At 42.7% G+C, this 14065-nt stretch overlaps 1 protein-coding gene across 1 annotated transcript; it reads left to right on the top strand.

The window, feature by feature from the left end:
- Nucleotides 1–209: 209 nt before the first annotated feature.
- LOC125467284 (transmembrane emp24 domain-containing protein 3-like) lies at nucleotides 210–12926 on the top strand. Its single transcript, XM_048562928.2, has 3 exons — nucleotides 210–493; nucleotides 5319–5567; nucleotides 8352–12926. The coding sequence occupies exons 1-3, from the start codon at nucleotides 356–358 to the stop codon at nucleotides 8586–8588; spliced, it is 624 nt and encodes a 207-aa protein (XP_048418885.1). The 5' UTR covers nucleotides 210–355; the 3' UTR covers nucleotides 8589–12926.
- The last annotated feature ends 1139 nt before the right edge of the window (nucleotides 12927–14065 follow it).

The following is a 14065-nucleotide window of genomic DNA, read 5'->3' as shown; positions in this document are numbered from 1 at the left end:
AAACAAGGTTAAAACAGGGCGTGTGGGAGAGGCGGGGTCAAGAGATTAACTTGACCGTATTATTCAAGTCAGTGGTGCAGAAATGTTGATAAGCGTGTCCAAAGCTGCCCCGAACGCCCTCCCTTTCTCACGGTTCCCGGAAGGATCGATTCCCTGGTGCCACGTCAAGGTTTAGACCGCCCCCCAATACCGCTTGTGGTCGGCGAGAGGCGGAGCGATGGGAACAAGGTGAAAAGATTTTGCACAAACTGCCAGAGAAACGCCGAGTACCAGGTACAGACAGCCGACGGAGCGAAGCAGCAACGCGGTACCGAACAGGATTCAGCGCCCTCTTCCCAACTTCCCTCCGGTGATCATGCTCTTTCCTTTCCTGATATTCATTCCTTTGGCATCTGCCAATTTAACCGAGCTGACATTCGAACTGGCGGATAAAGAGATTCAGTGCTTCTACGAAGAGTTGCAGAAAGATGTCAAGTGCAACTTGATTTTCCAGGTAAAGTACGAAGCAAACTCCTGCAACCAGATCTTATTCAGTTGTAAACTCGAGAGATTGATCAACGTCAGGCATGGGAGACCTAAACATTAGGGTTTTACTCCATATGGAATTAAGATAACTTTTCTTTTTGACTTGACCTTAAGAGTTTGCTTCTGGACATTTTGCAGCTTCAGAAGGCCATGTGTGGACAGGCTAATGATGTTGAACATCAATTTTAAAATCAGGACCCTGCATTACCAGACCATTACCATAACATTCAAAACTGTGGACCAAGTGCTAGAAAGTGAGATTCGTGTAGATGGGTCAACACAGACACAATGGGCTGAAGGGCTCTTTTCTGACCCTTGCTGACTCTCAAAGAAACTTCTTCGTGGGAAATAACTTGGAAAAATGTCTGGTTGGTACAGCCATATGGTACCATCTCCAATGGGCGAGTATCTTTTCCACAACCTCCTTCTGTTCTGTAGCTTTTTGGGAGTTTTTTTTGGTAAGCAGCAAGTTAGATGAGGTCATTCCAGCCAACCTGAGCTCACCGGTGAGATGAAGGTTCAAGTGGTGTCAGACAGTGGCTGGTGTCTTTGTAATGAGACACAAAACAGAAAACTTGATTTTATATAGCGCGTTGCACCACCTCTGGATGTCTCAGATTAATTTGAGATTTCAGTAATCTTGAAATGTCACAATGTGGGAAGCAAGGTCCCATAAATAGCAGCATGATAACAACCAGCTAATTATTTTTGGAGACAACAAGAACTGCGGATGCTGGAGTCGGTGTCAATACAGTGTGAAGCTGGAGGAACACAGCAGGTCAGGTAGCATCAGAGGTGACATTAACATTGGTCAGGCAACATCTTAAATGACCTATAGTCAGAATCATAGGCTTGGAAATGCACCCCACGATCCAACCAGTCCATGTTGAACATAATCCCAAACTAAACTGGTCTTACCTGCCTGTTCCTGGCCCATACCCCTCCAAACCTTTCCTATGCATGTACCTATCTAAGTTTTTTTTTAACCATTGTGTCTGTACCCGCATCCGTTATTTCCTCTGGAAGTTCATTCCACATGTGAACCACCCTCTGTGTAAAAAAAATTGTCCCTGACATCTTTTTTAAATGTCTCTCCAATAACCTTAAAAATACACCCCCTGGCCTAGAAATCCCCTACCCCCGGGAAAAGACACCCAATCTTCTTTGACATCGTGCTGTGCGATCTTCTGTGTCCATGTGAGAGGTTTGCAGCTCATTGACTTAGCATCTCATCCATGTGGCAGCATCTCTGACAGTGCTGCACACCCTCACTTGAGTGGCATCCTAGAGTTTTGTGCACAAATCATAGAGTGGCGTTCAAACCATAGAGTGGCCCTGGAACTTTGCAACTTGGAGGCATCAGTGTTGGCTCTTAGGGCTGGCAGGCTGGTTTGTGACTCAGACTGATACCAACAATGTAGGATCAATTCCTGCACCACAACCCACCAAAGAACATCCCACCCAGTGACATCCCACCTTATCCCTGTAAACCTGCATTGACCACAGCTAATCCACTTCCCCTGCATATCTTTGAACACGACGGGCAATTTAGCATGGCCAGTCCACCCAACCTGTGCATCTTGGACTGTGGGAGGAAACCAAAGCATCCAGAGGAAACCCACATGGACATGGAGAGAATGTGCAAACTCCACACAGTCATTTTACAGGGGAAACGAACCTGGGACCCAGGCGCTGTGAGGCAGCAGTGCTAACCACTGAGCCAGTGTCAACATTCTCATCAGCTGTTCAAGGGCAAACGGGGTTCCCCTGGTACATTAGTCAACCATCATTTTTACATCTCTTCTTCTCTTTCACCACCATCAACAACCGCAGTGTGTTTTACCCACGTGCTGTTCCTCTGCTTCTGTTAAACATACAAAGAAAACATTTCCAACACCTTTTAGTTCTAAAGAAGTGTCATATCACACTTGAAACTTTAGCTCTGTTTCTCCCTTCATAGATGCTGCCAGACCTGCTGAGTTTCTCCAGCATTTTCAGTCTTTGTTTCAGATTTCCAACATCCACTATTGTTTTTGCATCAGCAACTAAGTGTGTATCTCTCTACAGAATACTGTGTGTAGAATGGCTGCTGTGTTTGCCTGCATAATCACTGTCAATGTTTTTCATTGTAATTTATTGCATATCAAGAACTTAGAACATTGACTGGATAGTGAACTTTGAACTTGACTGCATGATGCCAACACTGGGAGCCCACTGTGTATTCCCAGGTGCACACCACTGTGTTGTCTGTGGAAAAGATGATATAAATAGTCAGTTCCTTTGTACCTGGGCCAATGCACGAAAGGATGGTTCACAGTCAATATTCCAAACATCCTGATATGGGGAGAGGCCTTCAACACGCCTTGCATCACTGAGAGATCGTAGGAACCGTCGATGCTAGAGAATCTGAGATAACAAGGTGTAGAGCTGGATGAACACAGCAAGCCAAGCAGCATCAGAGGAGCAGAAAAGCTGATGTTTCGGGTCTGGACCCTTCAGAAAGGTCAGCTTTCATGCTCCTCTGATGCTGCCTGGCCATGCTCTGCTCATCCAGCTCTCTACCTTGTTATCTTGTATCACTGATATGTGTCTGGAGCTGGGGAAAGTGCCAGTGTGCACACTTCCACTGCCCTTATTTGGAACATAAAAAGTTCCAACGATCAGTTTTACTTCATCTGAAACCTCTGTGCTTCCAACAACTGTGAGGTCAGGCAGCTGAATGGAGACTTAGGTCATTTCTGTCAAAAGTGATCCAACTGAAGGGTCACTAGCTAATTGAAACCAGACAGCCTCTGTTACTTTAATGTAACAGCAGAAAATATTTTGAAACTGTTGCATTGCAAATAGATCGATTGCAACATGAATTTATGTAGCATCTGTAATATCATAAAATATTGCAAAAGAATGTGATTTGACACCCTGTCACATGAGGAGCTGTTAGGACTTGGCCAAAGAGGTAGATTTTAAAGACTATCCTAATGGAGAAAAGCAAGGTAAAGAGGCAGGAGGTTTAGAAACAGGAGTTTCAGAGCTCAGGGCAGGTTGCACATCGTGGTGTGGTTAAAGTTGTGGATTGCCAAAAGGCCAAAGTTAGAGGAGGGCAAACATCTCAAAGAGTTGTAGGGCTGCAGTAGATTACAGAGAGAAGTGAAGCCCTGGAAGGATCTGAAAACAAAATCGTGACAAGATGTGCCTTTAAAAAGGACTTGTTTTGTCCTGTTTCTTTTGAAGAGATATGTTGTAACCGGGTGCTGAGGTGTCTGTTCCATGGAAAGCAGAGTAAATAGCTTTATTTCTTTTAAATTAAGAGAAGCATGAGTGGGTGGAGTAAGGCTCACACAGATTGAGCGTTTTAGTTTTTTGCTTTCAGTGATTGACGTTGGGGATTTTCCATTTGAAATTTCTGGGTAAAGCTGTCTCTCTGCTGCAGCAAAAACCTTGAATTGTGTCTCTGCTGCTAGATTCATTCTTTTGGTTTCTTCTTTTCTCCTGGACTGGAGAAGATCATAACAGAAGAGGATCTGTTCTGCTGAATTTGCCTTTGCCAAAGGTGTGTTTATGGGGTGTTGCTATATTAGAACAGTTGATGAGTAGCAGTTAAAATATATATTATTTTGTAAAGTATTTTGATCAAGTTAAATGTTAATTTTTTTGTTTGTATTTTAACTATGGTACTAGAATAAAGTGTATTTTGCTGTAAGTCTAGTAGTGTGACCAATCCAATCACATCTAGAATGCAGCACTTTACCCTCACCTTTAAATAAGATAAATGTCAGGGTCTAGGCTATCTCCTTGATATGTTTTCAGGGGGGTTTGTTCTGGTCCATAACAAAATGACCATTTTAAAATCAGGGTAGTAGATGCATGCTATAAAAGTCCACACTGTCACCAGGAGGAGGAAAGGAGTTAGAGCAAGTCATTTAACAGCCTGAGCCAAACTCATCTTGGCAATCATGGGGGAAACTTTTCCTTTGGCGGTAACAAAGTTCCAGATTTCACAGGATTCTTCCTGACATCAACCCTGCTCTGAATTTAAGACTGTGCCCCCCATGTTCTAGATTCTCCACACCAGAGAAATAACATCTCTCCGTATACCCTATTGAACTATATTGATCGCCTACAAACCCCTGAATTAGCAGAGTGGATCAAAGCTGGGCAGATGCTGTGAACTGGGAGGCACAAGTTACAAATGCTACCCATCCGCTGGGAATGTAGATATGTGGTTATGTTTGTGGGCATGGTTATATTGGGTGTGGAGGAAGATGGCAGTGTGGGGCTGAGAATTGTTTGAAAAGAAAGACCTGCATTGTTAAAGCACCATTCCCCACCACCAGCTATCATAAAAGGACAGCCAAAGAAGTACAGTCACTGTTGTAACATGGAACAATGGCAGGCAATTTGCGCACAGTAATCCCCTACAAAACAGATGTGTGATAATGATCAAATGGTCCTATCCTTAGTGATGTTGATTGAGTGATAAATATTGGCTAGAGCACCAGGGAGAATTACAATGCTGTTCTCCCAGACAGGGCCATTAAATCTTTTATATCCGTCCAAGCTGGCAGATGGGGTCTTGATTTAATGTTGCACATGTATTGGCAGCATCTACAACAGTGCAGCACTCCCTCAGTGCTGCAACTTTTCTGTTCAATCCCTGGAGTAAAATATGAACTGGAGACCTATCAAGTTGGCAGTCAGGCCAGCTTTGTTTTGAGCTGCCTTACAATAGGAATTTCTACCTGGCTCAGCTTTTGATCATTTGACGACAGATTGAATATTTGTGCTCTCAACAGGTCGTTGCAGGTGGTCACTATGACGTGGATTGCTTCATCGAAGATCCCACAAGGCGAATGATCTACAGGAAGCACAAAGTACAGCAGGACACCTTGGCTGTGAAAGTGGAGCTCTCCGGTGTCTACAGGTTCTGCTTTGGCAACCAGTTCTCCACTTTCACTCACAAAAGGATTTACTTCCACCTTGAAGTGGGGGAAGAGGTTCCAATTATTCCCACTGCTGAGGGCAAGGACAGTGCTCTCACACAGGTTTGTTGGCTTTGGCAAGCCTTTTGTAATTGGCCACTCACCCTGACAGGGCCTCAGACTTTGACACAGTTTTAAACATAGTTCTTTTAACAGTGAGCCCTCACAGGAGGCTCCATTACACCAAGATTGTGTGAGAGGGGTGATTGGGCGGAGGCAGACTCAGATATTCAATCCCACGGCTTGCGGGAAAGCTCTGTGTCTCTGGCTAAACTATCCTTGCAATGGCCGGAGGAGCTTACAGAACCCTGCAGCACAGAAGGAGACCATTTGGTCCATCACTGGGGGAGACTGGCACGATGTCCAATGCTCTCCCTGCTATAGAAATGACGTTGTTTAACCTGACAGGGTGCAGAAAATATTTACAAGGATGTTGCCAAGGCTGGAGGGTTTGAGCTAAAGGAAGAGGCTGAATAGGCTGGAGCTTTTTTCCCTACAGCATGAGGGGCACGGATAGTGTGAATAGCCAAGGTCTTTTTCTTAGGGACAGGCTTTCCAAAATGAGAGAATATAAATTTAAGATGAGTGGGGAAAGATACAAGAGGGACCTGAGAGACCTTGGTGTGTGGATAGAATGAAGTGCCAGAGGAAGTGATGCTGGTACAATTACAACATTTAAAAGGCATAGGGATGGGTGCATGAATAGGAAGGGTTTAGAGGGAAATGGGCCAAATGTTGCCAAATGGGACTGGATTAATTTAGGATATGTGGTCAGCATGGACAAGTTGGAATAAAGGGTCTGTTTCCATGCTGTTTAACTCAATGACTCTATGACTTTATGTTAATATTACTGATCTAGTAATCTAGAGGCCTGAACTAATGCTCTGGGGACACAGGTTCAAATCCCACCACAGCAACTTGTGGAATTTAAATTCACTTAATAAATCTAAAATACAAAGCCAGTCTCAGCAAAGATAACCATCAATACTCCCTCAAAGCTGTGCTGCTGTAAGGAAGCTCTGCAAAGCTCATCAGTGTGTAGATACAGAGATAATGGGAACTGCAGATGCTGGAGATTCCAAGATAATAAAATGTGGGGCTGGATGAACACAGCAGGCCAAGCAGCATCTCAGGAGCACAAAAGCTGACGTTTCGGGCCTAGACCCTTCATCAGAGAGCTAGATACGTTGTAGTGTAGATACGTTGACTTCCGGTCCCAGAAGTCACTGTGTTGAAAGCCTGTGCAGCGACAGTAAAATTTAGAGGAAATGCAGGTGACCATACGACTATCGTCAATGGTTGTAAAAATCCAACTGGTTCACTCATGCCCTTTAGCAAACAGAATCTGCCACCCTTACCCAGTCTGGTCTACATAGGACTTCAGACTCAATAATATGGTTAATTTCTAACTATCCAATGATACGACCTGCTAAACCACTCAAGGGCAATTATAGCTAGACACGAATGCTGGCCTTGCCAGTCATGTCCACATCCCATGAAAGAATGAAAATAAAAATGCCAATGTTGGCTCTTTGAAGTAACTCTCCTTGAGTGTCACCCCCTTACCTTTATTTTTACCTTGCCTTCCCCTTGTCACTCCCTTGCATATACTGGCTAAATTGTTCTTGCTGAAATATTTGTCCAACTTCTCTTCGAAAGTTATAATTGAACCTGCTTCCACATAATTTTGTAGTAGCCCATTTCACATATTGACAAGTCTCTGCATTTAAAAACAAGTTCTCCTCATCTCCCAGTTGTGGCTTTGTGGATAAATCACACAGGGCAGTTTGGCTGAGCCGCAGAGAGATTATATTCCGGTGCATGTCCGATGTTTGGGTCAAAATTTCAACAATTATCCTGAGTCCAAAAGAGATAATTTTGAAAAATGACAGTGCTAATGAATAGGGTGACCAGAAGAGCACGACGTACAATTAATGTCACCGGACTAGTAGTCATTAGGGCCAGGACTGATGTTCTGGGGAGCATGGGCTCAAATCTCGCCACAGCAACTGGTGATCATTCTATTAATTAATCAGTCTGGAGTATTAACCTAGTCTCAGTATTGGTGACCATGGAACAATCAACAAATATGTCAAAGCCCATTGGTTTCACTAATGCGTTGGTGACATTGTTACACTGGAAGTAGCCAAGTAACTGAAGAAGCTGTACCTAGGTACCTTTGTACCTAAAATGGTGTTGTAAGTGGCAACTTATTAACTTTTCACTGTACTCATTTGAAATGGTGACAATAAAGCTAAACCAATTCAATTCAATTCACTTCAATTCATGTCCTTTAGGAAAAAAAACCTGCCATTATTGTCCTCTGAGGTGTTGGTGGAACTCTGAGCAGTGTCTCTTAACTGCCCCTTTGAAATGGCCCTAGTGCAGCACTCAGTTCCAGGGCAGCTAAGGATGGACAATAAATGCTGGTTTGGCCAGTAACACTCATATCTCATTTAAGGAAAAGTTTTATGAAGCATCGCTATTGTTGTTTAGAGTCATACAGCACGGAAACAGACCCTTTGGCCTAACTGGTCCGTGTCGAACATAATCCCAAACCCACCTGCCTCCTCCCGGTCCCTATCCCTCCAAAGCTTTCCTACACATGTAACTATCCAAATGCCTTTTAAATGTTGTAATTATGCCTGCATCCACCACTTCCTCAGGAAGTTCATTCCACGCGCAAACCATCCACTGTATAAAAAAAATTTGCCCCCCATGTCTTTTGCTTTTAAATCTCTCTCTTCTCACCTTAAAAATGTGTTCCTTGGTCTTTAAGTTCCCTTTTGATTGTTAATGGCCCAGGAAGTTAGACTGCAGTGTAATTCTTTTTGGTTCCCTCCTCAGCTGGAAGCCTCCTGCCTCTCCATCCATACTGCACTCAGGAGTGTGATGAGCATGCAGGCACAACAGCGGATACAAGCATTGATCGATCGCCTGCATGCAGAAGACATGAACACCCATATCATCTACTGGGCATCCAGTGAGACCATCATCCTCTTCCTGGTCACTGTGGGCCAGGTGATTATCCTGAAGAGATTCTTCACCGACAAAAGGGCCAACACAAGTGTGGCCACCACGTAACCACCTAACAGCTATGGGCCACTCGACATAAATGTGAAGCATTACTGTAGCATAGATATCATGTGACAATCAACATGCGGTGGTCAAAGAGAAAATTATAGTCAGTGAAACTAGCCCCTAGTTAACTACAAGTTGCAAAGTGAGAGGGAGAGATGTTTGTACCTGTGGCTAACAGTTACCATTTCTCAAGATGGAGAAAACATCTTCAGCCATAGGGCAACCTGACAACCATTTTAAAAATTGCATTTATATAGTGCCTGTCATGACATCAGGATGTCCCCAATCACTTGACTGGCTGAAGTGCCATCAATGTTTACATGCAGAACATTGTAATCAATTTGCATTCGGCCAGCTTCCACAAAATGCCAAATGGATGCCTGACCAGATAAACCGCACTTGTAGACAGGGTTAAAGGAAATTAGTAGGATTGGTTAAGGGTATTTGTAGATATTGGTAAAGGGTGTTTGTAGTGTTTGATAAGGGGATTTTTAGTGCTGGTTAAGCATGTTCATAATCTTGGTTAGGAGTGTTTGTTGTGTTGCTTAAAGGAATTTGAATTGTCGATGAAGTGTGTTTGTAAAGGGAAATTTGTTTCTGGTTTAAGGTGTTCAAGGTGAAGGGTGTTTGTAGTTTTGTTAAGGGAGCTTGTGGCATTTTTTAAATTTATAGAGTTGGTTCTGGCTGTCTGCAATTATGGTTAAGGGTGTTCGTAAGGTTTGTTAGGAGAACTTATATTGTTAGTTGAGGGTGTCTGTAATGTCGGTTAAGGGAGTTAGCGGCATTGGTTAAGGGTGTATGTGGTGTTAGAAAAGAGAGAAATCATGGTTCACACACAATGGACTTCACCACAGACTATATCATTGGTGTCAGGTGACCAAGACCCATAATACTTTGAAATGGGCAACTAGACATCTCTAATAGTTCCACACTTTAATGAATCTACACATTTTGAGGTTCTCGGCTTCACTATCTCCAATGATCTCAAGTTGAGTGGCCTCGTCTCCTCAATCTCTAAGCCTGTCATCACAATGTATAATTTCCTCTTTGACCAGTTGCCCCTCACTGCTTATGAAATCCAAGCTCATGTGAATGGGACTCTGATATCCAATGCCTCCTGCTCCCCTGGGTGGGGAAATGAGGAAAGACCAAATCGTCTGATTGGCAAAGCCAAATAATATCTTTAGGTTCCATCTACCAAGCCCTCTCCATACTGCATATTGTCATCCCCATTTGATTTTGCCAATTTAATGAAAATAATTAACATCAGGTTTCCTCAGCAATCTCCTTTCTTGCTCCTTCAAAGCTATGTCTTACACTGATCCTCTTCACTTTATCCTCACCTTTGTTTGAAGTGGATGCTTCAGACCTTGTCTTCCTCATATGGATCCCAGAATCATGATAAATCAAGCCTCACTTCCCCCAACAATCAACCAAACCAGAGCTTGCTGTCAACAAGTCCTTATTTTCTGTTTTACCCACGCCTCCGCAACTCATTCTTTCAGATTAGGGGCAGCCCGTACTTTGGGCTTCAGCCCTTCAATGTGGGTTAGGAACAAGTGAACAAGAGTAGGCTGTTTAGGTCTCAGATCTATTCAGTTGGATCATGTCAAGTGCCCGTTGTTATGAAGGGATGCCATTTGATCTGGCATAACCTTGCCCATCATACGGATTCATGCCAGCATACTGTTGTCCAAAAGGAGAGGATATAAGACAGGTTAAAAAAAAACTTGTTTTGTGTGGAGTCCCTGGTGTAGCATCATTAAACTCGGTAATAATGACATTACAAGACTGCTCTGATTACTTCACGAGTGCTTTAGTAACATCAACAATTTTCACCTTTTCCATCACATTTTGTCAAAGCTTTTTGTCTTACACTGATCGGATAATTCACAAGAATACCACTGTAAAGACAGAATAACATTTATGCTGTACGAGAGGTGGTGAAATTCAATATACCACATTGTTCATTCGTGTGATAGGCAGAACATGTGTGATGCTATGATATTAGGTGTGTAGGCTGTGTGTCTGGTAGATCTCATCAAGCAACACATCTCTTCAGCTGTTTAAAACAAGCAGGGTATTGATTGTAGCCAAACAGCCCGCACTTGCACATATCACAATACAGTGTCCAACATTTGGTGTGATTGTGCATCAGCTTTACAGTGTGGTACATCAATGTGGAATATATACTGTATATTAATGCACAGGACAATGTCTTTGCAGGTAGAAAGAACATGTACATGTGTGCACCTGTTTCTGTACAACAAAATAGCTAACAGCTATTCACTGGCTCATGTCTCAGGACAATACCTTTGCCAATCAGAGTCAACTTGACTGCTTTAAAATTTAAACAAAATTTGGCAATTAACTGTCAGTCATCATCATTCATCACATTCTCCTAGCAATGCCTCTACCAATCAGAATCCACTTGCCAACCAATCAGTACTCTCCTCTCATATGATATCAATGTTGTTTTCCCTTTCATTCAGTTTTTTGCAAATTGTCCTGATAAATGCAAGACGAAAAGCTTCAACAAGATGTGTCTTTTTTTAAAAGCAATACTTAACTTTTGCACTATCAAATAGACTAGGGGATTGGATGTGATGAGTTGAGTGATATGCCTCCATTCTGTGCTAGTGAATTGACAGAAAATGTACAATTCTATTCTACCCCAGTGAGAAAATAATCATCACACGTGACTGATGCAGCTGGACTGGAGTACAGATATCTCACTCAGTAGCAGGGATGAGTAATAAATGCTAGCCTAGCCAGCAATACCCACATCCCAGAATGAATTTTCTTAGCAAAACCTTGCAAGTAGCTAGTTGCTTGGGCACTGATTCCCAGTTACCTCTTGTCTTGATATGAGCACCAGGTTTATTCTAAGAGTAATTATCACATCACAGATAGTGTTTAAACATGTGCGGTGTAAAGACTGCTGGCTGCAGGCTCTCAACTGAACAGAATGCAGGAAAAGAATAGTTCAGATAGAGAATAAATGAGGCTATATAAACCCCCACTCTTTAATGAATCCTGTTAAATGAGGTCCTGAGTGCCACTAAATGGGATCAGTTGATTATATAATAGGTTCAGAGTAGTCTCAGTGCAATTCAATTGCTCTTTGCTACTGAAAATCTCATTTTTCCTGATACACTAGGTTATGCCTCCTGTTAACTCACTAATTTTCACCCGGGGAACATACAACTTGCATTTATATAGTGCCGTTCATGATCTCTGTATGTGCTAAATGTGTCTCAGCCAATTACATGTTTTAGAGGTGTTGTTATATGTAAAACACAGCAGCCAATGTTCTCACTGCAAACTCTTGCATATAGCATTGTGATTTTTGACCTGATCATCTGTGTTTGACTGAGGGATAACTGAGGTGTCTGAGGGATAAACAGTTGGCAGGAGTACAGGACGAGACCCACAATTTTGTTGAACATTCACAGATTGCTTGCATGCCACCTGATAACATGTTGGACTGGAGCATGCCACCAGAAAAAAGACCGTCTCCACCTGTCCCGTTCTCCATCTGTGTTAGTTCCTGAAAAAATAGTGTTTAAGTCGGTATTGGCTGAAGAACAAGGCAAAGTCATGCCACAGAATGAGTTGGCACTTCCAGCAATGTAGTGGCCAGCACCTCATGGAGAGAGAGTTGAAACTACATGGTTAGAAGGAGTTGATGATCAGATCTAAGTCATTCAAGCTGATTTATCCCCAGGAATGGTATCAACCCCTCCCTGCCAATCTGCAGCCCAACTCCGGTCTGCTCCAAGAGCTAGGGCTAAGAGATAAATAGTTAACGATGCCTTTGGCCAGCGTAATGGCAATGTCACTAGAGTTACACTGATCTCTTCCTTTTTTTTATACATTTCATACTATTCAGAGAGGCTGACATGTTGCCCTGGGTCACAGTGCCTCACAGGGCACATGGACCTTACCGACACAGAAGAACATAGCTGGTACAGAAATCAGCACATTTTGCTCTGGTGTCACATATTAAACAGGGCCAAAGTTGGCTATGGATTCAGTAGTTGGTGTCTAGACAGAATGATCCCAGATGGTAGCATATCCCCTGTCAATGGGACCTCATGAATCTCAATCTGAGTTACCCTCTCATGGAGTATATGAAATATTATGCAATAGGAATAGTGTGTTGATGATTAAATCAGGGACATAAGTCCTGTATATTGAGGAGATGTACAATTCTCTCATAATGCTTGTAATGCCTGAATTTATTCAATGGCTGTACACATTTGAAGATGTGTTTGTGTGATTTCAATCAGAAATTTGATTCTATCAATCACTATATGTTTAGATCATTTCAATTTTCACTCACCCATCTCACTGAATAAAAGTAAATTTGATGATTAATTGTTTCTAGTTCCAGTTTAGTTTTCGTTTAGATGCTGAAGTGCTGTTAGAATTATTGCAGGGAGAAAGCAACTTAGAACAGAGGGAATTAGATAGCGTTTTGCCGACACTGTGGCTAAATAGGACAAAGGTGTTTTGTTCATTGCCTCCCTGATGGTACAATTGAGTACATGATTCAGGTGGAATACAGCTAGTAGCTTAAAGCCAGGACTAGTTTTTGATAACCAACATGTGCTGTTAGCTGGTTTCAACTTGGGAACAATTACAGACTCAACTGTGATGTACCTTCTATGTCCCAAAGTAAAAAAAAGTGTCATCACCATTTTAAAGAACTTGCATTTAAATAGAGCCTTGTCATCTTTGGGACAACCCAAAACATCTTTGCACGCAATCATTCTTCTTTTTCTTTGGAATGTAATCATTGTTCCATTGACAAACACAGTAATCATTTAAGGTCCCACATATTGCAGTTTAGAATAGCATCCCTACAGTGCAGATAGAGGCCATTCAACCCATCACATCTGCACCAGCCCTCTAAAGAACATCTGACCCAGACCCACAAACCTGCCCTATCCCTGCATTTCCCATGGCGAATCCACCCGAACTGCACATCACAGAGCAATTTAGAATAGCTGAATCACCTAACCCACACGTCTTTGGATTGTAGGAGGAAACTGGAGCAAACCCACACAGACAATCTCCCAAGGCTGGAATTGAACCCAAGTCCCTAGTGCTGTGAGACATCAGTGCTAACCACTGTGCTGCTGGAATAAATGACCTATTTTTGATGGTGTTGGTTAAAGGAAAAATGTGGGCTCTTCTACATGGAGGAAGTGTCACACCAGCCTGAGACTGGTCGAGGTTCCTCAAGCACAGCTCCTTGGGCAGTGGGGCAGGCTTTAGCCTCACTTGTTCAAATTCCATCCATTGCTTAGGAAAGAAAATATCATCATTCTTTTATATTGTGCTTCTCATATGCCTGGGCTGTTTCCCGCAAGTTACATTGGAAATAGTTTTGGGGAGAGATTGATGGTAATTGGTAATTGTTATTGAATTATTCAACCAGAAGCCAAGGTGAATGTTTTGGGATACATGACATT

This window comes from Stegostoma tigrinum, chromosome 33 (assembly GCF_030684315.1).
Source record: "Stegostoma tigrinum isolate sSteTig4 chromosome 33, sSteTig4.hap1, whole genome shotgun sequence".
Classification (NCBI taxonomy): domain Eukaryota; kingdom Metazoa; phylum Chordata; class Chondrichthyes; order Orectolobiformes; family Stegostomatidae; genus Stegostoma; species Stegostoma tigrinum.
This window is presented reverse-complemented; position numbering and strand designations above follow the sequence as displayed.

Bases quoted from the DNA above. Each gene is read 5' to 3' on its own strand.
- LOC125467284 (XM_048562928.2), top strand. From the start codon at position 356: ATGCTCTTTCCTTTCCTGATATTCATTCCTTTGGCATCTGCCAATTTA. The intron at 494-5,318 runs GTAAAGTACGAA...TGCTCTCAACAG, and splicing joins AGTGCAACTTGATTTTCCAG to GTCGTTGCAGGTGGTCACTA. The intron at 5,568-8,351 runs GTTTGTTGGCTT...TTCCCTCCTCAG, and splicing joins AGGACAGTGCTCTCACACAG to CTGGAAGCCTCCTGCCTCTC.